The following is a 24,723-nucleotide window of genomic DNA, read 5'->3' as shown; positions in this document are numbered from 1 at the left end:
TTTAATAATTGCTTGATTTACCTGTCTGCTCCCACCAGGGATCAAGGACTATGGCTTTTAACCTCTTTATTCCTAGCAGTGACTGTCATGTAACAGGTACTCAACAAACATTGTTCAATAAATAAAATAATGAAGGGGTTTCTAATGCCAAAGACAAGCCTACCGACAAAGATTCCCTCCTTGAACAAACTACTGTCTCTTATCAACTCTTTTTCAACTAGGCCTCAATTTTTGGACTTCCCTGCTCACCCCTGCATTATTTAATTTTAGCAATACTCCTACTATGTCAGTAGCCAGAATCCCCTATCCTCGATATCTGCTCACCCTCATTATTTCGTCTTCCACCATCTCCTAAAGTGGTGTCTGATCACCCTGGCCTGCCTGCAGCAAGAATCCTGTTAGGTCAATTTAGCCAGAATTTCCCCTTACCCCTATGTTTCCTCTCAGTAATTTTCCACCTACTGCCCTCATCCTGTTCCTTGGCTATAAATTCCCACTTTTCCTTGTTGTGTGGAGCCTAATCTCTCTTCCTCACTACCAGATCCCGCTGAAGCAGTCCCTATGCCCATCTTGATAGTCCCCCCAAGTAAACTCTGCCTTACTGTCCTTTAACAAGTGTTACTGAATAATTTTCTTCTTTAACAGTATCTACCCAGAAAGCTTACCCAGAGATCCTCCCTTGCTAGAGACCAAAGCAGCTGAGAGTTAATTGTCCTCATCTTGTACTTTTTCTGACTGAAGGAGTAAAAGTAAGGATGGAAGAGGTGCAACCAGACCCACCAACAAAGAAGGTCACAGGATACGTTGTGAGCAATATGTATATGTGTATGGACACCAAAGGCTTTCTAGATCTTCTCTACAATTTTGAGATTTGAGAGGAGAAATGCTATCTATAAGAAACAGTTTACAAAAATGCTCTCGTGTTTATAAAATCCACACATACCAACAGCAAGACCAGCTAAAGAAGCTGCACCAAAGCATGACATGTCAACGTGGACAGGTCTGTCTATATTCTGATTAATCAAGTCTGAAGTCATCTGCATGACAAAATCATTCTTACAAACTCCTCCATCTGCCCTGAGGGGAGAAAAATAAGAGAGATAAATTACTACAACAAAAGCATCATTAGTTCTTTTTAAGTGGGCCACATATTTTCTTAAATCCCTGTTTTTATTTTATAAGTCTAACTTTTTATTATTTTTTTTATTTTTTCTTTTTTTTTCTATTTTTTTTATTTCTTTATCTTTATTTTACACTGCTATCATAAAGCATAAAGGGTCTAACTTTTTAATGCCAAAATTTTATCACTTAGCATTGATCTAGTGACAAAGGACCTTACTGGGTAATAAACATTCTTTCTTATTCCTGCCATCAATTTTCCCACCTGCCCCATTTATCTTGGGACTACTTCAAAATAGGCCAAGTATAATAAACAAAGACAATATAAAAATTCACCTGGACATTACAGGAAAGAAAGTCAAGAAATTTGATGCTTCCTTGCCAAAAAATAGCTACACACCCCAAAAAGGGGATTTTAAAATTTTATATAATACTCATATGGGTGCCAAGATGTTTCCAACTTTCATAAATCTGTAATTAGCGTTCCTTTTCTCTCCAAATTCCTACAACCAAGAATTTTGTTGCAAAGGAGCTAGGCATAAGTTCTTTCTGAAATCCTGAATAATCACAATGATACAAATACTAATAGCAGGTACCACTTACTTCTAATTTCTAATTAAATCTGTTAGAAACAAAGTTTACATACCTAATTTTTGTTATAGGAATATGGATCTCTTTCTGCATCATCTCGTATAATTGTTTGTTTCTAATAAAGAAACAACATAACTATTTAGAAGAAATTTATATCATAATAATTCTCTATTTTACTTACTTGATATTTATAAAATATGCAAAAGAATAACATGAAAGAAAAATATCATGCCAAATGGAAGTCATCTTCCGTAGCCTCCATCTTTTTTGGTACCAGGAACCAGTTTCATGGAAGACAATTTTTCCACGTATGGGGGCAGGGGGACGGGGAGTAGGCAGAGCTCAGGCAGTTGATGCCAGTGATGGGGAGCGGCCATAAATACATACAGATGAAGCCTCATTCGCCCACCACTCACCTCCTGCTGTGTGCGTACCACCCCCCCACACACCGCCCACCATTCCCTAAGTTTCATGGAAGACAAGTTTTCCACAGACCTCGGTGGGTCGGGAGGGTGGCAGTGGAGGCTGTGGAGCTCTGTCACCCAGTCCCTAACAGGCCACGACCACTACCGGTCCATGGCCCAGGAGGTTGGGGACCGCAGATTTAACTGATACTCAGATAAGCAAGAAACTCAGATCCTTGGGTTTTTCACCTTCATACAAGAGAGTATCATTTTTATTTAACAACTAAATTTAATCTATTACCATTATATAAAGAAAAATTTAAAGCAGGTACCTATTTAATAGATAGCTTTTAGGATGACATACCATACATAACATCTAATAGAATTCAGCAAACATACAAATGACCATTTTGTAATCACAGAAAATTTTATTTTAAACATTATGAACATTCCATATTGTTCTTCTTCTTTTGTTTTTTGAGACAGAGTCTTACTCTGTCATTCTGGGTGGAGTGCAGTGGCATCATCATAGCTCACTGCAACCTCAAACTCCTGGGCTTAAGTGATCCTCCTGTCGCAGCCTCCCAAGTAGCTGAAGAATACAGGCCTACGCCACCATATCCAGTTGATTTTTTTATTTTTAGTAGAGATGGGGTCACACTCTTGCTCAGGCTGGTCTCAAACTCCTGACCTCAAGCGATCCTCCTGCCCTGGCCTCCCAGAGTATTAGAATTATAGGCTTGAGCCACTGTGCCAGGTCAACATTTCATATTAATGAGAGCTACATTTTTAATTTTAATAATCTATATTTGTTCCATTACAAAAAGACCACAGGGAACTATGCATAAAGAATAATTCTGGGCCGGGCGCGGTAGCTCACGCCTGTAATCCTAGCACTCTTGGAGGCCGAGGTGCGCGGATCGTTTGAGCTCAGGAGTTCGAGACCAGCCTGAGCAAGAGCGAGACCCCATCTCTACTAAAAATAGAAAGAAATTATATGGACAGCTAAAAATATATATAGAAAAAAAATATTTAAAAAAAAAAAAAGAATAATTCTGATCATTCAATCTTTTGAGTATAACAGAAGCATTATTTGTTTGAATTCTACTTCATAAATAAGGACACTAACCCTTTGAAAATGTAAATTTTGAGTCAAACATGCTTAAGAAGTTGGATATTTTAAAAAATTATTCAATTTTCAGATATCAAAGCTATGTGGTATTAGTACTACTAACTATGGGAAAAAAATAACAGATACCAAGAAAATTGGCAATGAGAACATATTTTTTTTTTTCTATCTATCTATTTATTTATGAGACAGAGTCTCATTCTGTTGCCTAGGCTAAAATGCCGTGGTATCGGCCTAGTTCACAGCAACCTCAAACCCTGGGCTCAAGCAATCCTCCTGCCTCAGCCTCCTGAGTACCTGGGACTACAGGCACTCACCACCACGCCTGGCTAATTTTTTGTTTCTATTTTTAGTTGCCCAGCTAATTTTTTTTCTACTTTTAGTAGAGACGGGGTCTCACTCTTGCTCAGGCTGGTCTCAAACTCCTGAGTTCAAGCGATCCTTCCGCCTTGGCCTCCCTGAGTGCTAGGATTACAGGTGTGAGCCACCATACCTGGCCAACAAAAACAAATTTTACCATACATAATATATATTAAACTAAAAGTGTAAATTAAAGAATTTAATTAAAATTTTTAAATGTTCAATTTAGCAGCAAATTAATAAAGGAAATGGCAATACTGTATGAGGAGGGGGACGTTAATGGCAGGTTTTCATACCTGAAAGCTATTGACTCCAATATTGCTCGTACGAGGTGGTATTTACTGGTAGAAGGCTTCAAACCCATGAAAGAGGCACATGCACAGGGGTCATTCAATGGAGCCTACAATAAGAGATAGTAATAATATATTATTATTTTTCCAAATTATATCTATAGACTTGAGGAAATATATGATAAAAACATACTTATGTTAGAAGAAAATAATGCATATTTATTAATAAATTTAACTAATAAATTATTAATAAATTAAATAATTTAAAAATAAATGATAGCCCAAAGGTTATATTAAATATTAGGAAAAAATTTTAACATTATTTATAAAAGGTTAAGTCACAGTTACTGCACTTAGCTAGACCTTCCATTTGAGCTCATACCAAGAAAAGGGTCTGAAGCATTTATTAACGAATTAAATGCCACTCTTTATAAATGTGGAAAATGAAAAGCAATCACTGAAATCCCCCTTTCTCCAACCGTAAAGTTTTTACACTAAAATTGTTTACTATGCAGAATGGCTGTTTGAGGATATAGGTTTAGACTTAAGATAAAAAAAAAACCAATAATGCCAAAAATTTGCTTTTCCATGTTATAACTTACACCAAATATGTTGTCAGACATTAAAACTACACTCTTTATCTTAGCTTAATAACCTTACTGCCTTATATCAGAAATCAGCCTAACACCTGTCTTTAAAAGAGCCAAAATCTTCAGCTGAAGTATGTACAGTTGACATTGAACAACATGGGTCCATTTATATGCTGATTTTCTTCTGCCTCTGCCACCCCTGCGACAGCAAGACCAACCCTTCCTCTTCCTCCTCCTCCTCAGCCTACTGAGTGTGAGGACAAGGAAGATGAAGGCCTTTATGATGTTTCACTTCCACTTAATGAATAGTAAATATATTTTCTCTTCCTTTTGATTTTCTTAATAACATTTTCTTTTCTCTATCTTACTCTATTATAAGAATACACCATGTAACACATATAAGATATGTGTTAATCGACTATGTTATCGGTAAGGCTTCCAATCAACAGAAGGCTATTAGTGATTAAGTTTTGGGGGAGTCAAAAGTTACATGCAGGCCGGGCGCAGTGGCTCACAGCTGTAATCCTAGCACTCTGGGAGGTCGAGGCAGGTGGATAGCTTGAGCTCAGGAGTTCGAGACCGGCCTGAGCAAGAGCAAGACCTTGTCTCTACTAAAAATAGAAAAAATTAGCCAGGCATCGTGGTGGACACCTGTAGTCTCACTTACTCGGGAGGCTGAAGCAGGAGGACTGCTTGAGCCCAGGAGTTTGAGGTTACAGTGACCTGTGATGACACCTCTGTACTCAAGCTGGAGTGACAGAGCAAGTCTCAAAAAAAAAAAAAGTTATATGCAGATTTTCAACTGTATGGGGTGAGCCTCCCCAGAACCATCAACCAACTAGGAACAGCAGGACTCAACAAAGTTCTGTTTGGCACCCTGGGCAAACCTAGTAGTGTCCTGCCAACGCATAGATTTAACTACCCCAGGATCCTTGTCACCACTGGGATCTCAGCCAAATCTGATAGCGATTTGTAGGATGGTTAATACCAACATGGCTCCTCTTGTCCTTATCAATCTAGACCCTGAACATGAGCTCCGCTGCCTCTTGTGCCAATTGCCATAACATTTTATGCTATACCGTGAGGCAGTATGGCAGAACGGGCCTCTTGTGCCCATTGCCATAATATTTTATGCCATACCGTGAGGCAGTATGGCAGAACAGAGTCTGCCTGGGTTCCAAAACCAGCTCTGCTACTCACTACCTGTGTGAGACTGGGCAAGAGATTTAATAGCTCTAAATCTCAGTTTCCTTAGGTTCAGAACAGGAGTGTCTTCTTCCTTGCTGAGTTACTGAGGATTAAATGAAATAATGCATGTAAAGAACTTAGGACAGTGCCTGATACAATAAGTATTCACAAGCTAGCTGCCACTACCATTATTATTTTTTTTATTATTCCTTATCCAAACCCTTCACACTACTACTGACTTTCTTCATAACCTTTTTACTGTGCCTTCTGAACTCTTCTTCTATTGTAATTAAACTTCTCTTATAACCTCTTCCAAGGAGTTCCCTCCACTCATTGTGTGGTTGTTATAGCAAACTTGACTCTGTGCTGTAAAAATGGCTTCAGTTGTAGCTATTTGGCAAAGGATTGTCATGATTCCATACCACAGGGACCAGAAGATACTGTTCTAACTTCCTGCGACCACTCTAGGCCATTATGATTCTAATGTTAGCAGACATTTTCCTTCCCCTATGTTTGCTTTAGGTCCACATCAGGAGCAGTATCACATCTCCCTTACCCTTTCCACCATACAGATGCCCAGTCACTCATAAAACTAGAGATGTCAATTATAGTATGTGATGACTTCATCCCCTTCTAAGGAAACTGCTTAACTGCTTGAATCCATCAGCTCTGTTGTCTAAAGCTACCATGTGTCATGCCCTAGACCCTCTACCACCACCCCAACTGTAGGTGGGTGAGCACAGCTAGCTCAAAGTCTGAGCAAAGCTTGAAAAGATAAGGTGGTCCAGTCAGATTACCTCCCCTTGGAAATCAAAACTAGGAAACACTAAGAAAAAGACTCCATCAATGGGGGAACTGAAGCTAAAAAGATGTGTACGGTAGAGGAAGGTTGTATGTGATATTTCTAAGTTGTGAAAAAGCAGAAAGTATAAGAAAAATAATAACAATTGGCAGAAGCTATGAGGATGAAGGGATACAGAGCAAAGCTGGTAATGAAAAGAGAAAAAGCAGAACTAGAGAGAGAAGCAAGAAACCAAAGAACCCTGTGAGCTGCTAAGTCAGTTGCTGACTCCTTTCCAATTCCAGTCCTCAGGAAAATCTGAAAAACCAGCTTCTCTCAGGTTGGCTTAAGCAAGCTTGTTCCTTGCAAACTAAAACAACTATCATTGGAACATGACTCTACATCCTCTGAAGACTTGGACTTGGCTACAGTCCTATCCATCCTACTATTGCCATCGTCACAGTAACTCTAACATCTAAGTAGATGACCACTGATTCTCTACTTTAGTATCCCACTCCCCAAACTACAAGCCTTCAACATACTGACTCCCATGATCTAAGGCTGTAACAATATTCTAAAATTAAAGACAATATCACAGATACTTGAACCTTCCTTCCTTCCATTCCCCATCCCTCATTTTCTCTAGTTGTTGACATAGGCAGCTTATAGGTGATCTTCTCCCCTATTATCCAATCAGCTTAGTATCAACACACTATTGTTTGAATTAACTTTCAGTTTCCTGTTAAGAGTTTCATTTTACGCAGGGAATGAATATCTGGCCTGCAGTCATCCCATCACCTCCTCCACCTGCCCTCAACTGCCAATATATTGCCAGGTTGCAATCATGGCAGGACAGGGACATTTTGTTATCAAAATTAAATTAAAAATCTTATCTGTGATGGTTGTATCTAAATCTGTTGGGCTTTTGCAATACTTTGCTTTTTTTTTTTTAAATCACATACTTTGTTACTTTCATAGGCACGTGAGGTGATAGAGAAAGTTAAAGACAGAGTTGCCACAACAAAGTCACTACTAAGTCTTCCAGCAAATTTTTGCAAAAGGAAAGAATCGGTAGTTACTTAATCAAACCTTACTTTTGCTGATGACAATCAGTCATCTAACCTTCCTCCTGAAACCTCAATTTTAGATAAATATTTTTCACTTTCTGTCCTATCGTGGGTGCATCTGTCCTATCATTAGATTGCCTCACGTTACTGTGAAAAGGATGCAATGCAAACTCTCTGCACAATTCATAAGCTTTCAATCCTTTAGAATAAAGTACTTAGAAGAAAAATATTACAGATATTGAAATAATCCTCATTTTTAAATCTAGTTTGGAAGTTTAGTATTTTGAAAGATTTAAAAAACACCTTGACCTAATTTTTTTCCCACCAGTTTCTACACTATGTTACCCAAACTTTCAAATTTTGGGTTTTTGTAACTGATTGCCTGAATATGGGATGGACTAGAAGGAAGAGAAAACTTAATTTTTTGAAAAGAAAAAACACTTAAAGGAGGATTAAAAGGACTAGTTTAAGCTTTCCCAAAAAAGCAATTTTGTTCATAATAATATATGTGAAAAGTTTTTTTAAAAGTCTTTGTAACAATATTCTAAAATCTAAGACAGTATCACAAATCTTTCAATTAAATACAAAGTTAAATGTTACAAAAACAAATCTTTTACTAGGTTGTCTTTTTCATTACGCAAAGGAACAAATACTCTATCACAACAATTAACAAAGAGATTTTCCTTTTAAAAAAGTTAACAAAACTTACAAATGTAACTGCAAAATACATGCGTATATATACATGTGTGCATGTATGTGGTATAATATGTACCTTGACATTATTTTTCTGATTCTCAATTGTATACTTCCTCTAAGTAAAGACTGCCAATCAACTGATATATGTCCCCTACTGGGAAATGGCTATTCTTGGTTATGATAAGGTAATCCTAGGGTCTTACATAAAAGTGCTGTGATAAACCTGCCAAATCTTAGGTTCCACAGGGATAGAGTTCTAAGCAGAAGCCAACTGAATTCTGTAAGTAAAAGCCAAACAGCAGGGTCACACTCAGTAACATGCTGCTCTCTCATGGAATTCATGCTAGGTCAGAGCGTAACTTCTCAGCCCTATGTACCTTTCATCTTAGTACCTTTCATCTTAGTTCTGTTCAGTGCCCTTAGTTCTGTTCAGTGCCCAAATTTTCAGGTTAACAGAGTGGTACATGCATAATTTTGAATATGGTAGAAGAAGAAAAATGTCTATAATTATCATTAACTTTTTTTTTAAAAAAAAATACCTGCAATCCACTAAAAGATGGAACAAAATAAACTCCTTCAGAATCTTCCAAACTTTTGGCCATTTTCTCAGTCTCAGCAGCATCTGTGAAAAGATCTATAAAAACAACACAAAAAACCCTAAAACAAAATGAAGAGGTTGGAGAGGGACAAACAGAATTATGTTATATGACTAGTACTTACCTGCATCCACATTTATTATGAATATAATATAAAAGGTCACTCACTTCAAAGGGTCAACACAAAGGCCATTCTGTTCTAGGCCATTCTGAGTTCTCACACTGTTCATAGGTTTATGAGCCCACAGAAGGGACAAGGGAGGTAGAAGCCTCTCTTGGACAGGCTCTGTATGCACCAGACTTTACTTTTTCCTTAAAGACATTGGGCAGTTTAAAAAATCAATTCTATGTATGATTTTTGGCATTAAAAAAGATAAATGTCATATTAGTTTTCTGATGAAAGTATCATCTGCCTATAAAACTCAAGAGAATCCACTGAAAAGCTATTCCATCTAGTGAGTTCAATAAGGGGCCAATAACAAATAAATACACTAAAAGTCAATTTTTAAAAAACAAAAAATCAAGACTTATGCAGTAAAGTGTTTACTGAAATATATAATATACATACATAAAAATGCATAAATCCTAAAACTATACCTAAATTTGTATAGTATGAACAAAGTTAGGGTAACCTACACCCATATCAAGATACAAACTTCTTCCATTCAACATCATGCTTGTGACATTTATTCTTACCCCTACATAGTATTCCATTATTCGACTATACACAATTTATTAATCTATTCTGCTGATATGCATTTGGGTAGTTTCTAGTGTTTGGCTGACATAAATAAGCCACATTGAAAACTGATGTACATTATTTTTGGTGGAGAGAGAGATATATACACTATACATACATATATATATATATATATATATTCCTATTTGTTAATAACAAGGGATGGAATTGCTAGTTTTAGGGTCTTCACATTTAGGACTAGCTTTAGTAGATACTGTCAAACAGTTTTTCCAAGTAGGTGTGCCAACTGAAGGCTCCTGCCAGCAGCATGAGAGTTCCAGTTATCCCATATTCTCACCAATAATTGATATTATCTATGTTTTTCATTTTAGCAATTACAATAGTATTGCATAGCAGTCTGATTTTGCATTTCCCTGTTGACTAATAAAGTTGACTTCCTTTTAATTGGCCATTTGGATGTCCTTGTTTGTGAAGTGACTCCTGAATGAGCATGTACAACTTACAGCGTAGATCAGATGACAAAGCTTAGGAATCAGTCATAATAAATATTGCTGGCTTTAGATAGCCTGAATTAAACTTGTTGTATTCATTATATGACTTGTTATAATGAACAGTTGGTAAAGAAAGATAATTAAGGAGCACCTATGTTAAAACTCATGTTAATGAGGATCATTCAATAACTACAAATTTTACTCAAATTGACTGTTATCAGATCCATGCTTCATTCATTTGTTCAAAATGTCCAGATAATACATCAAAATATCTCTAGCACTTCAAAAATACTGTTAAAAAACAAAATACTGGTTTTAAAATCTATACTTTTTAAAAAACCATGTCCAAATATCTAAATTTTTGAATCAATACAAGATATAAAAAAAATACTAGACAGATGATTGAGGACAGTTTTTGGTAACAAAGACAGAAAAAAAGAGATCTATCTTATTCACATTCTTTTTTTTTTGGACATTGGTACCACACCAAGTATTTTACTTGGCCTATCTTCTTGTTACTCACAGCCAATATTTATTGTCTGCTCTTCTGTGCCACGCACTGTGTCCTGGGCCGGGGACTGCACACACTGCCTGCCCTGGTGGAGCTTATAATCCAGTGGGTGGGGCTGACCCACACCCATGCCCACCCCAGTGCCAGCGGGGCCAGGGCAAGAGTATACACAGAGGCCTCGCACCATATGTCTGGACATTTGGAAGTTATAAATCAAGCTAACTGTTAAATAAAATATGTTCTATTCCCCTACTCTGAGAAATGCTTTGATAGTGACCTGGAAGACCAGGTTCTAATTTAAAACTTCTGTGACTTCCAAGTTCCCTGCCCCAACGTGGGCATGAGAAGAGCTGGCCTGGCCCTCAGCCTGCCCGCTTGTCTTCCCACCCCCAGCCATCTTGGCCCAAGGAGAGGTTCCCATGCACACGTGTGGACACTCTAATCCCTGTGTGCAAGCTGCCCATATCTCCTGCAATCCGCTGCCACTTGGCTACCCCACTGGTGACACAGTCCACCCTTGAGGGACATTCTGGAGTCCCTCGTATTAGGAGTGTGGTCTAAAGGGGAGGATCTGGCCTTTGAGAGGGCCCCACAGATTCCTTATCCTGTGAGGGGAGCCGCAGACAGAGAAGGTCTGGACTGGAGTCTTGCCAAGCAGGGGACCCATGGCAGGGACACCCCGCACCCGAGTCTAAGGGCAGAACTGGACAGACCTTGAGCAACTGATGACTTGCTCAACCACTGCACAAGAGCTGGGAGAAGCACAGGGTGCTCTGAAGATGTATCAAGGCAGTGACTGTTGTCCAGGGATCTGAGATGCCTCTGCAGAAGCCACATTTGTGTGAAGCAGTAAAGAATGAAGAGTCAACCAGGCCAGGGGTTAAGGGAAGGGTGTCTAGTCAGAGGGAACAGCATGTGCTAAGGCTCTGGGGCAGAAAGGCTTGTGGGGAGAACAAGGTCTGAGAGAAGACCCTCATGACTGGAGCCCAGAAAGCCAGTGGGCATGGGCACCAGCTGAGGCCAGAGAGCTGGCAGGGGACAGAGCATGTGGGGCATGTGGCCGAGAGCTTTGGGTCACCAGGACAACAAGCTGGAGGATCCTTGGGCAGAGAGGTCTTGGGAAGTGTCTGCTCCCCACCCCCGCCCCAGGCTTCTGACTCTGCCAAGGCCTCATGGGCAAATAATGTAGCAGCAGGCTGAGAAGTCCATTTATTCACATTCTTTACTGTTTGTTCCATCCCTTCCTTGAATTATTTCTCTAAATAATCTTCCACTTAAACTGTTCTCAGATGAGCTTATTGACGAAAAGTCTTTTAGAACTATGGTCCCCAAACCCTGGGCAGCAGACCCGTACCAGTTGGTGGCCTCTTAGGAACCAGAATGCACAGCAGGAGGTAAGCGGCAGGCAGGAGAGAGAGCAAAGCGTCATCTGTATTTACAGCCTTTTCCCATTGCTTGCATCACTGCCTGAGGCTCCACATCCTGTCAGATCAATGGTGGCATTAGATGCTCATAGGAGCTCGAACCCTACTGTAAACTGCGCATGTTAGGGATCTAGGTTGTGGCTCCTTATGAGAATCTAATGCCTGATGATCTGCGGTGGAGCTGAGGCAGTGATCCTAGTGCTGGAGAGCAGCTGCAAACACAGATTATTATTAGCAGAGAGGTCTGACTGCACAATAAATGTAATGCACTTGAATCATCCCAAAACCACTCACGCCCCAGATCCATGGAAAAATTGTCTTCCATGAAACCGGTCCCTGGTACCAAAAAGGTTGGGTACCACTGTTTTAGAATAAGCACACTCCACTCTGAATGCAACTAAGACTCCTGGATGGAATGCACAGAAAAGCTATCTAAGGACTCTAAAGAAAAAGCTAGCAGGCAGACAGGAGAACTCAAAGTACCACCAAATTGGCAGTGAGCTTCCTGTTTTTTATTTTCTCTGGTATCCCCTTGCTTAGACTCAGGGACAGCCTGAAACCTGAAACCTGGATCTGTACACTGGGTGCAAATATGAAGAGCGTCAAGAGAAGCCTACTCTTTCTGGTCTGGGCAGCAAGAGACAGGGGTCAGGTCTCTACAGGACAAAGCGGGGAGATTCTCATGTTTTGTTTTTTTAGATTTTTTCATTCTCTTAGCCCTTGGCTCCCAGGCAATCTCATGGTAGCAGCAACAGCAGCCCAGCAGCACAGGCACATAAAACTGCCAGCCACGAGGATAGGCAGAATCCCTGTCGCTTGCTGCTTTTTTTTTCCCTTGGTCTCTCCTCCCCCATACCCCAGGCAATCTTGTGGCTGCAGTGACAACAGAGATGGCACCAGAGGCAACGAAAACTTGAAGACAAGAACATTAAGGAATTCTCAAGAGAGTATTCCTGGCCAAAAAAAAAAAAAAAAAAGAACGTTAAGGAAATCCTTTTGCTTTTCCCCTTTCTACAGTCCTTCCTCTTCCTTCCCCTTCCTCTTTCTTTCTCTCATCCCTCTTGCCACTTGGCTGGGGAGGTATTAGCAGTAACAGAAGGTATTCAGTAGAGCAGGGAAACTAAAGCACCAGCTTTCTAGACAGAACACCAGGACTGGGCCCCCTGAGAGTCAGAAAGTACCAGGGAGATCACTGAGGAAAAGGAGTTCAAGAAAATTAACTCTTTATGAGCTCCTAGTCTCATCCCTGAGCTGTACACGTGAAGATACACCTTAAACAATAAACCAAAGGCTTTGAAAACTCATTTCTAGGTAGACCACAGCCCAGACTGACCACTGGGTGGCAAAAACAAGGAACAGATTCAAATAGCACTGCAAAAGCTTTGAAAACTGAACTGACATTGAAACTATACCCCAAAGAAGGCAGTTTGTGACCTCAACATATTCAAATTTATTGCCCACTGTAACAATTTAAAATATTAAAATTCTCCACAGGATTTAAACAAGACCCAGAGTCTCACAATATTCAAATTTTGGATACAACCTCAAATTAATACAACCCAAAATTGATCCAACAATTGAAGGACAAGGGAAATCTTAACCACTTACAAGGGAAAAAGACAACAGACACCAACCCCAAGATGACATAGATATTGGAATTATCAGACAAAAACTTTAAAACAGTTATTATAACTATACTCTGAGAAGCAAGGATGAATGCCCTTGAAACAAATGGAAAGAGAAAATCTCAGCAAAGAAATAGAAGATATGAAGAAGATTCAAATGGAAATTTTAGAAATGAAAAATACAATAATCAAAATTTTTAAGTTCACTTGTTGGGATCAATAGCTGAATGGAAATGAAAAAGGAAAAGGCAGTAAACTGGCAAACAGATCAACAGAAATTATCCTATCCTATTTCCAAGAGAGGGGAAAAAACATTGTGCAAGAAGAAGAGAGAGAAAGAATGAATGGGAACAGAGACTCCAGGACCTGTGGAACAGTAAAAAAGACCTAATGTTTTCATCATTTGAGTCCCAGGAGAATGAATGACAGAAAAACTGTGTGAAGAAAAAATGACTATAAGCTTCCCACAGTGGACAAAAGATATAAATTTATAGATGCAAGAATCTCAGTAAATCTCTAACAGAAAACAAAGAAATTCATGCCCAGACACATCATAATAAAACTGAAAGCCAAAAACTAAAGGCAAAGAAAAAATCTTGAAAGCATACCAATTACATATTGGGGAACAAACATTCAAATAACTGTGGATTTCTCATCAGAAAGTATGAGATCAAAAGGTAGTGGAATAACACCTTTAAATAATGACAGATGCTTGCATTATTTCAATCAATCAATCAATCAATCAATAAAGAAGAACTGTCAACTCAGAATTCTATATCCAGCAAAAATAACCTACAGGAATAAAGACTACTAACACAATCTTCAATGAAGGAGAATTAAGAGAATTTGTTGCCAACAGATATGCTATAAAAGAAATGTTAAAGTATCTAAGCTTCACACTTTACACAAAAATTAACTCAAAATGGATCATACATCTAAATGTAAAACATAAACTATGCAACTCTTAGAAGAAAACATGGGAGAAAAATCTGTGTGACTTTGATTTGGCAAATGAGATTTCTAGCTAGTCTCAAAGTATCTCCTCACAAATTATTTATTGCAAAAGGAAAAACAGTAATTATATAACGGAGAAATGGGAAAGCATCTTATGCACATACACACAATTAAAAGAACCAAAACAGGACTAACAGACACCTTCCATCTCCAGATACATATATTCTGAGAAGAACATGGTATCACTTACGTTTATTTCAGCCAAAACTAACTATATAACCTGGTTGTAGTCATGAGAAGCCCAAGTTGATAGACATTCTATAAAATAACTGGCCTATATTCTTCAAAAATGTCAATGCCATAAAAGGCAAAGAAAGGCTGAGGAAACTGTCCCAGATTAAATGAAATTATACAATAAGCAATCCTCGACTGGATCCTGTATTGCAAAAAAAATTGCCATGAAAAGGACATTATTGGGACATCTGACAAATTTGGAATATGGATTATAAATGTGATAAAAAAATTATACCCAATGTTAAATATCCTGAAATTAAAAACCTTACTGTAGATATGTAAGAGAACATTCTTGTTCTTAGGAAATACACAGTGACAGTGTAAGGAACATCATGCACACAATTTATTCTCAAACAGCTCAGAAAATTATATGGATATGAATATTTATCTATTCTATACCATAGAGGATGGATGGGTAGATAATGGATGGATGGATGGGTAAGTGGATGGACAGATGGATAAAGCAATTATGATGACATGTTAAAAACTGGCAAATCTGGATAAAGGGTATACAAGAGTTTTTGTACTATTTTCACAACTTTAAGTTTGAAATTATTTCCAAATAAAAAGTTAAATAGTTCTCATTTCCACCTCTCTGTAATTCTCTCCGTGTGTGTGTGTGTGTGTGTGTGTGTGTACCCAGTGAAACATATACAGGGAATCAATACTTCTGTACTTTAAAAAGAGATTTAGCTTATCAACTTTACTTTCATTTTTTCAATTTTATGATTTGTATATGCTTATATTTTTTGGCTTGGAAGTTTATTGTGCTTCTCTTTTTTTCTTCTTAACAAGCATTCATCATTTTCCTCTAAGTACTGTTTTTACAGAATTACAATCATTTTCTTTACCTTTTGGAACACTATTAAATTGTGTCTCAAAATGTTTTTCTTGGCCCTGTGCAACTTAAGACATTTCAAATTTTCATGTGGCTAATTTTCATGTACCATTTAAATACTTTTTAAAAAATTATTCAATGCTAACCATATTACATAACAAACTGAGATGTGCCACTCTTTTGCTTTCCTAAGCACTGAGAATAGGATTTGGTGGTATGAAGGGGTGTGTGTGTGTATGTTTAAAGGGATTTATATGGACAAAAACGTAAACAGAAAGAAGAATACAGAAGAGAAACAATGTACACTCTATTGTCTATTCCTGACCAGCAATTTGCCCCATAAATTACACATCATGGAATTAAAGCATTTATGGGAAGAAAAAAAAAGAATACCATTTTGACACATTTAACAAAAACACTACTTTCTTTTGTAGCACAACCACACACACAAAATCTTCAAGGCTGGATTAATAGGAGATTTTTTGAGCACTAAGAGAATTTCAGTCTTAAGGGGATATCAAAAACTATGTTCTTAATATGAGAAAATAATGTTTATATTACAGTGAGAAAACTTAAATCAGTTTAGTATAAGAGCAGTTCGAATCAACTAAAGAGAAATCTGGCCTGCTACCAGTTAAAAAAATCCTTTTAAAAATATTTTTACTTATAAAACACCTTTTTTGTATACTTTGCTTTCTAAATTTTGACGTCTTTTTTTTTTTTTTTTTTTTTTTTTTTTTTTTTTTCTGAGACAGTCTCACTCTGTTGCCCAGGCTAGAGTGCCGTGGCGTCAGCCTAGCTCACAGCAACCTCAAACTCCTGAGCTCAAGCGATCCTCCTGTCTCAGCCTCCCGAGTAGCTGGGACTACAGGCATGCGCCACCATGCCCGGCTAATTTTTTTTTTCTATATATATTTTTAGCTGTCCATATAATTTCTTTCTATTTTTAGTAGAGGTGGGGTCTCGCTCTTGCTCAGGCTGGTCTCGAACTCCTGAGCTCAAACGATCCGCCCACCTCGGCCTCCCAGAGTGCTAGGATTACAGGCGTGAGCCACCGCGCCCGGCCTAAATTTTGACGTCTTTGTTCATTTCCTTTTGGCTGAAGTATCTCCTTGGATAATATGCTCAGAAAGCATATATTGCATGACCAAGAAATGTTTTACACTTAATATGAATGATATCTTAGCCAGGAACCAGAGCATTGGCTCATTTTCCTTTTTTCTCTGTATTGTGTAGATGTTCTACTTTCCAACTGTTAGAAGTAAGGCCAGTCTGAATCTTTTTTCTTTATATTTAATAAATAAAACTGTTCTTCCTGTCTTGCAGCTTTACTTTACCCTTAGGATTCAGACAATTCATCCACATATGACTAAGTTTGTGTTTCTATTTTTTTAACTTGGTAAACCATTTCAGTCTGAAAACTCAGCTCCGGGAAGTTCATTTTTAATTATTTAGTTATTACATTTTCATCTGTTACTTTTCCTATCTCTGGAAAAGCAACATTCCAGAAAAAAGACTAGCATTCACATTTTTTGTCTCTGATCTTTCCCCTATGTCTCTTACCTTTCAGTTTTTTTTTCTTTCTTTTTTGTTTTTAAATTCTTTTTCTTTAACCCTTAATTGGGTTTTCAGCAGCATCTTATTCTACTTTTTATTATTTTTTTTACATTTTTATATAGCATGGCTTTTTTTTTTTAAGAGACAGGGTCTCACTTTACCACCCAAGCTGGGTACAGTGGTGTAATCACAGCTCACTGCAGCCTTGAACTCCTGGGCTCAAGGGATCCTCCTGTCTCAGCCTCCCAAGTTGCTGGGATTATAGCTGTGAGCCACTGTGCCCAGCCATGACTGTTGTTCTTCAAAATCCATGTTTTCCAAACATTTCTTTGCAATATTTTCTTTTGTCCCTTTAAGAATTTTCACTAAGCTTTTCTCTTATTGCAGTTTTTTAATCTTCTGTTTCTTCCATTACCTCTGCCTCTGCAGGAGCTACCTGTTTGCTGTTGGTTGAGCTTGGTCACCCTCCTTCAAGGTATGTTCTTAAATACTTTGTGCTCTTTCAGGTTGGGCTTTTGGGATTGGTAGAGAGTGAGAGTTAAGAGAATACCTTCAGCTCTCAGGTTGCTCTAGGTATGAATGTGAGAGATCAGGCCTCCTCAGCTAGGCAGCAGTTCAGAACAAACAGTACTAATGTACGATGTTAGCAGGCTCTCTCAGGGATAAGCCAGGCCAGCTCTTTCTTCTCCACATGCTAAGGGGATTTTCTCTTGCATCAGCAAGTTGTACCCCTAGAGAACATTGACAGGGTCCTCATCAGCGGCTAGTATTTTCACAATAACATTCAGATGGTGCCCTCTGCAGATCCTGGGTCTGCATAGTCTGCTTAAGAACTCAAGGCTTCATTCATGTATGGGCTCCACTCCAACTCCAGCAGCAAGCCATACTTATCTCATTGTGGCATCCCAGCAGGAAGCACAGAGGCAGGCAGGGCCAGGAACTAAGATCACCATCTTCTCTGAACCCTGCTCACTGTAAGTTACATGTACCTATTCATCATCACTTGAAATTAGTTCATATATGAGAGAATGCTTATCTCATCTGCTCATTAATGAGGGAGGCTGTAACTCTCTTCGGGAGGTACCCAGAGACAAGAAACCAGTTTCCTTTATTTTTAGTAAACAAGAGGCCTGGGTAATTTCAAATGTGTACTAGAAGTCTTTCAGGGATTTCCCAGAGCAAGCAGATGCGATACATAGCAATTAAAAGTGATACTGCTCTGAGGATAGACAAGAAAGCACATGTCCCTCCCCCGTTAGACTCTGCTTTCTTTTGGGGCCTACAAGTTGAGCTGACAGTAGATACAAGAAGGAATCCTACTTTTTCCTTTTTGTAACTAACAGCTTGTGTTAATGAAGCAGTGGATAGAGGTGTTGGTGAGTGATAAGTAAGAGATGATGCAGATGTTCAAAAGAGCCAGAGTAAAAAGCTAAAATTTTTGGTGTAACTTTAACACACACCTCATGTCACATGGAACACAAATCAAACAGGTTTGTTACGGAATAATTTCTTATTGATAAATATTAGAATGTATCAAAGGTTTCCTAACATTTTTGGGAACACTAACGAGTGTTTTGTGTCATCTCAGATAAAAAAAAAGTGATACTGCTAAAGAAAAGCTGTCCCCTGGCCCTTGATACTGGAGGACAGCAGAAATGGGAACTGCCTCAGTTTTAGAAAAGAAATAGGGCATTCTTTTGGTCCCTTAAATAGGTCATGATCCCTGCTAGGGACCTTCCACACTGGTCCTCTCTGCTTGAACCACTCCTTGACCAACTGAATCCCCCACCTGTTCAAGCACTCTTACTCTTCCTTCAGTGTTTGGCTGAAAAATCACTTCTTTTTTTAAAACACTTTTTTTAAAGAGACAAGGTTCCACTACATCGTCCATGCTGTCCTCGAACACCTGGGCTCAAGCAGTCCTCCTGCCTCAGCTTCCCGAGTAGGCTGGGACTATAGGCACATGCCACCACACCCAGCTGAAACATCACAGATGTTTTCCTGTCACGGATGAGACTGGCCTTCAGAAAGGGCTTGTTTTTATATCAAGAATCACATCACTTTTCGAGGTCAGGGTCATTTAGCCCCATCTCCCAGAGGAAGAGTTTTCACCATTTGAGAATCACGATGAATGAGCCTCAACCCAGCTAAGCAGCAGAAAAGATTCCCACCGATAACGTGCACGTGATGTCATGTGAAACTCAGGAATGATGATTTTTTTTAAACTGATGAATGTGAAATTAACTGTTGTGCTTTTTCTTTGCATCTTCTGGGAAGGAGTAAGATTAATAAAAGGTGTAACTAAAAGAGAAGAAATATGTAACCTATATATTTTATTTCTGATAATCTAGAGTTATCTAAAGATACATGTCCAGAATATTAGAACACATTTAAGAAGGAAGACACTTTTAAATGACAAAGAGCCTTGAAATTACCATTTTTTGTTATTAAGTCATCTTATGCTTATAATACAAAGTATAGGTTCAAAGAGAAAGAGAAAGAACTGATTGGCATTTTCCTCCTAGAGTGTGTTTTCCACCAAAAGAACTATCTTTATGTTTAAACAAATTAGCTCAGTTCAAATCAGCAAAGTAGCAAGTCACTGCCTGCCCCATAATTTAATTATCAGAGATAACTACTACCAATACATTGGTATATAACATTTTACACTTTATGCATGAAATATGGTTATATAATATATAGGCTATTCAATACAGCCAAAAAGTAGAAACCAGCCCAAATGTGCACCAATGGACATTTGATAAATTATGGTATATCCATATAATGGAATATCACTCAGCAATAAAAAGAAATGAGGTACTGATACATGCTACAACACGTGTAAACCTTGAAAACATTAAGCCGAATGAAAGAGGCCACATTCATCAATTAAAACAATCATTCCTGAGCTTCCAGTGATCTTCACAGAAGACCACATATTATATGATTCCATTAAAAAAAAATTTCAGAATAGGAAAATCCATAGAGACACAATGGTAGCTTAGGGCTAAGGGTAGGAGAAGGAGTAGGAAGAAAGAGGGAGTCACTGCTAATGGGTACGAGGTTTCTTTTAGAGAAAACAAAAATGCCCTAAAATTAGATTGTGGTGATGGTTACACTACTCCATGAAAATACTAAAAAACATTGAATTGTACACTTTGAATTATATGGTATTTGAATTATATCTCTATAAAGCAGTTAAAGAAAAGGCCAAAAATATTTATACGGGCTATTCTGTAACTGCTCCATCCTCTCCTTGATGTAATAATATTATAGATAATGTCCCATCTCAATAAGATATGCAGCTACACTGCTATTTTAAAGTAACTGTAAAATGTTCCACTGTCATGAACTAATGCTTTATTATTAAACAGAACTTATTTCCAATTACTGTATTAAACACTCATGTATATATATGTCTTTGTACACGTGTATGATGATTTTCATAGGAAATAAAGAACAGAACTGAGGACAGAGAGTTTGCACACTTTAAAATGATACATCGTATTCATGCTCCAGAAAGGCCATACTAATTAACACTAATCCCAGTGAAAAAGAATACTTTTTTCTTTATATTTCCACCGGCATTGATCACCATCCAATTTACTAATCTGACGACAGATTCACAATAAAGATGGGTAATATCATTTTTTAAATGTGTATCTGTTTGATTATTGAATGTGAACAGCATTTCATAATATTATTTGATTATGAAATACCTTTACTTCTGTCCTTTGCCCATTTTTTTGTCATTTTATTAATTTTTCTGACAATATGCTACAGATTTTTATTAGTTTGTCTTTTAATGTTGCTTATGGCATAGTTCTCCCTACACATTCTGACAATTCATATACTTAAACCTATTATTATTATTCTTTATGCCTTCTGGCCTTAATACTTAGCCCTATACCATCCCAATATCATAAAAATATCCTGTATTTTCTTCTAGTACATGTCATTTTATATTAATGTTTTATTTGAACAATTCATTCATTCCCTATTGATCTGCAATCCTGCGGTATTCTTGAATTCTTTAAGTTTGGCCTGTGAAATCTTTTTAAAAGATGACTTACCTAATTCTTGAGCCCATTTTATGGCAGTACCAGTGTCTCCTGCATTGCCTTCAGCTAAGCAGACAACTTCTTGCCCAATCTTCCACCCAATTAATGGATAAAAGCCTTACAAAGCAAACAAACAAATAAAGAATAAGTCATACGATAAATATATAATTCATTACAGAGACTTCTACAATGGACTAATTTGATTATTTTAAAAAAAATTATAAAGTGCCTCTGAAGTCAGACTGCCTGAGTTCAAATCCCAGCCTTATAGCATTCACTAGCTATGGTCTTCCAAGTTTCTATGGTCTTAGCCTCAGTTTCCTCAACTGTAAAATGGTTAGTACCTCACAGAGTAACTACTATAAATATAAACTAAGGCTGGGCACAATGGTTCATGCCAGCATTTTGGGAGGCTGAGGCAGGAGGATCACTTAAGGCCAAGAGTTTGAGACCATCCTTGGCAATACAGCAAGATCCCATCTCTATAAAAGATTTTTAAAAATTTAATTAGTCAGGCATGGTGGTGCATGCCTGTAGTTCTACCTACTTGGGAGGCTGAGGTGGGAGGATAGCTTGAGCCCAGGAGTTTGAGGCTGCAGTGAGCTATGACTGTGCCACTGCACGCCAGCCTAGGCAACAGAGCAAGACCTTGTTTCAAAAAAAAAAAAAAAAAAAGAATAAACTTAGTTAATACATAAAAAGAACTTCACACAGTACCTGGTATAGAATATGAACACTGAATATTACTTTTCATTAGCTATAGGCTTATCTATGTCTCCAGAAACATAGCAATAAGTATTTTAATTGAGAAATAAAAGGTTACTATGAGATTGATTCACTAGAAAACTATGCTATTGTATTTACCTGTGGTTTCCAAACAAAGTTTTTAAATAGAAATAATCTACAATACAATAATCAACATCTTCTAGCTTCCATGTTCCCAGTTAGGGGCAAAGGAAGAGCTTGATGGGGGATGTTAGGCAGGAAAAATATTTCTTAAACCACCTCTTAGTCATCATGTTAGGGCAAAAGAACCTGAACTATGAGCCCCTAGCCCACCAGGGTATCATTCCACAATCTAGATTTCTTGGTTTGCACATCCCAGGTTTCCTCCATTAGGAAGAGCAATGGAGGAAATGGAAGTTTTAACCCTAAACATGCATGGATCACTAGTTGAGGACTACCACCCAAAAAAATTCACAAAAGAATTTTCTAACACAGAGAAAAAAATTTGGAGCCCTAGTAAGAAGTTTTAAACAACTATAACGTATATTATAGATAAATATTTGGAAAGCTGACTAAAATACCCTAATCCTTCTGAATTTTTCTATAATATCTTTCTTGGTTTTTTTATGTTTTTGTTTGTTTGTTTGTTTGTTTTTGAGACAGTTTCTCTCTGTCGCCTGGGCTAGAGTGCAGTGGTGTGAGCCTAGCTCACAGCAACCTCAAACTCCTGGGCTCAAGAGATCCTCCTGCCTCAGCCTCCTGAGTAGCTGGGACTATAGGTGTACACCACCACACCCGGCTAATTTTTCTATTTTTAGTAGATATGGGGTCTTGCTCTTGCTCACATAGGTCTGAAACTCCTGAGCTCAAGAGATTCTCCCGCCTCAGCCTCCCAGAGTGCTATGATTACAGGCGTGAGCCACAGCACCCAGCCTATGCTTTTAACTTAAAGGCTAAAAAAAGGAAATGATCTTTCAGAATAATAATGAAAAAACATGTCAGAGAATATCCTTAACATAAAATGGAAAAATGGTATAAGTATCATAAAATTTAAATATGAATATATTCAAAATGATACTTTATTAATAAGATAAATTCTAACTATTTACCTCCAACAGTATGTTGAGGGTTATTTCCAGTATTAATATCCAAAAACGTTCCAGTTCCCATGGTTAATTTCACATCACCTGTCTGGAAGCAGCACTCTCCAAACATGGCTGACTGCTGGTCGGCGACCTACCAAAAATGTTCAAATGTAAGACTCACTGCTCTTAGTGATGGTCCATTTCATTACATTCCATTGCCTCACTCATTGTATTCTCATGATTAAACATATTTTTGTTTCTTAAATAAGTAAAATAAAATCCCAAAGAGAACAGACAGCAACAACTATAGGATAGGAGTTTCTCTAGGACTAATACTGTACGGATAATTAATGTGCCTGAAGAATTTTCAATGAGCAACCTACTTCATGACTTTTAAGTATCATGTGAATAATCTTAGAAATGAAGGTAAGAATAAAAATTGTACGGAAAAAAACCAACTAAGATTTTTCATTTTCAACTTACAGAGGTTTCATTCATTAGTCAAAATAACTGACCCTCACAAATTTTTATTAAGTGTGTATGTTTCATCATAAATAGATGTAAGTCAAAACCATCCATTTCCCAATCATACATTTTTGTTAAAAGAAAAATCATAATATTTTGTTAACATAGTCAAATGCAGATATACATACAACAATATTTTAAGGATCAAAACACATCGAAAGAACCCTTTCTCACTAATATATAACTCTTCCAGCCATATCTTAATCTATCCCTGAACCTATCCCTAGACTGAATAAGACTGATCCTCTCTAAATGACAATGAATGTGTAACTTGGGAATTAAATTCCCCTTCCCTTGCCAGCTCTGACAGCAATTGTGGGGACTGTCCATCTAGGGACAGGTGGTCTATACCTTCTGTTAAAGCTGTTGCAGGAGGCCGGGCATGGTGGCTCACGCCTGTAATCCCAGCACTCTGGGAGGCCATGGCGGGAGAATCACTCGAGGTCAGGAGTTTGAGAGCAGCCTGAGCAAGAGCGACATCCCATCTCTACTAAAAAATAGAAATTAATTAACCAGACAACTAATAATATATAGAAAAAGTTAGCTGGGCATGGTGGCGCATGCCTGTAGTCCCAGCTACTAGGGAGGCTGAGGGAGCAGGATTGCTTGAGCCCAGGAGTTTGAGGTTGCTGTGAGCTAGGCTGACGCCACGGCACTCTAGCCTGGGCAACCGAGTGAGACTCCGTCTCAAAAAAAAAAAAAAAAGCTGTTGCAGGAAATCAAAAGCAATGTGAAAAGACCCTTAATAATCAAAAACAGCAAATTTTTCATTTTTCCACAAGTTTCTTTACTGGCAGATGCTGGCTAAGGATTTTATTACATGTACATACAACTTTCTCCTTTAGTTTAAATTGCCCTATCACTGTTTATGGTTACACTGTATCAAATATAAACTAAGCACTGGCCCCCATCACTGTTTTTTGTTTCAGACTACCAAATATAAACTAAACATTATTCAGAATACATCTTTAAAAATGTAATCATTTTCTTAAAAACAATATATAAGTCAGAGAAGGTTATGTAGTGTTTCTATGATAAAAGCCTGGCCCAGTGGTCCCCTTTCTAAAAATATAGAGGATACTTCTGGTAATATCCAGGTTCCTTTAACTTAAAAAGAAAAA

The 24,723-nt window shown here is 37.9% G+C and overlaps 1 protein-coding gene and 1 non-coding gene across 2 annotated transcripts in view; one reads left to right on the top strand and one right to left on the bottom strand.

Annotated features, from left to right (window-relative positions):
• Positions 1 to 24,723, bottom strand: part of GK5 (glycerol kinase 5) — a 64,616-nt gene that overhangs the window by 3,462 nt on the left and 36,431 nt on the right. Inside the window, exons 10-15 of the mRNA XM_069473146.1 lie at positions 23,102 to 23,228; positions 21,279 to 21,383; positions 8,755 to 8,849; positions 3,900 to 4,003; positions 1,766 to 1,825; positions 944 to 1,077 (exon numbers count right to left, since the gene is read on the bottom strand). Of these exons, the coding sequence (XP_069329247.1) occupies positions 944 to 1,077; positions 1,766 to 1,825; positions 3,900 to 4,003; positions 8,755 to 8,849; positions 21,279 to 21,383; positions 23,102 to 23,228 (625 nt within the window). The remainder of the gene's footprint in view (positions 1 to 943; positions 1,078 to 1,765; positions 1,826 to 3,899; positions 4,004 to 8,754; positions 8,850 to 21,278; positions 21,384 to 23,101; positions 23,229 to 24,723) is intronic.
• On the top strand, positions 18,374 to 18,504 carry LOC138389011 (small nucleolar RNA SNORA49). Its single transcript, XR_011234455.1, has one exon. It is a non-coding gene; the product is annotated as a small nucleolar RNA SNORA49 (small nucleolar RNA).

This window comes from Eulemur rufifrons, chromosome 7, assembly GCF_041146395.1.
Source record: "Eulemur rufifrons isolate Redbay chromosome 7, OSU_ERuf_1, whole genome shotgun sequence".
Lineage (NCBI taxonomy): Eukaryota > Metazoa > Chordata > Mammalia > Primates > Lemuridae > Eulemur > Eulemur rufifrons.
This window is presented reverse-complemented; position numbering and strand designations above follow the sequence as displayed.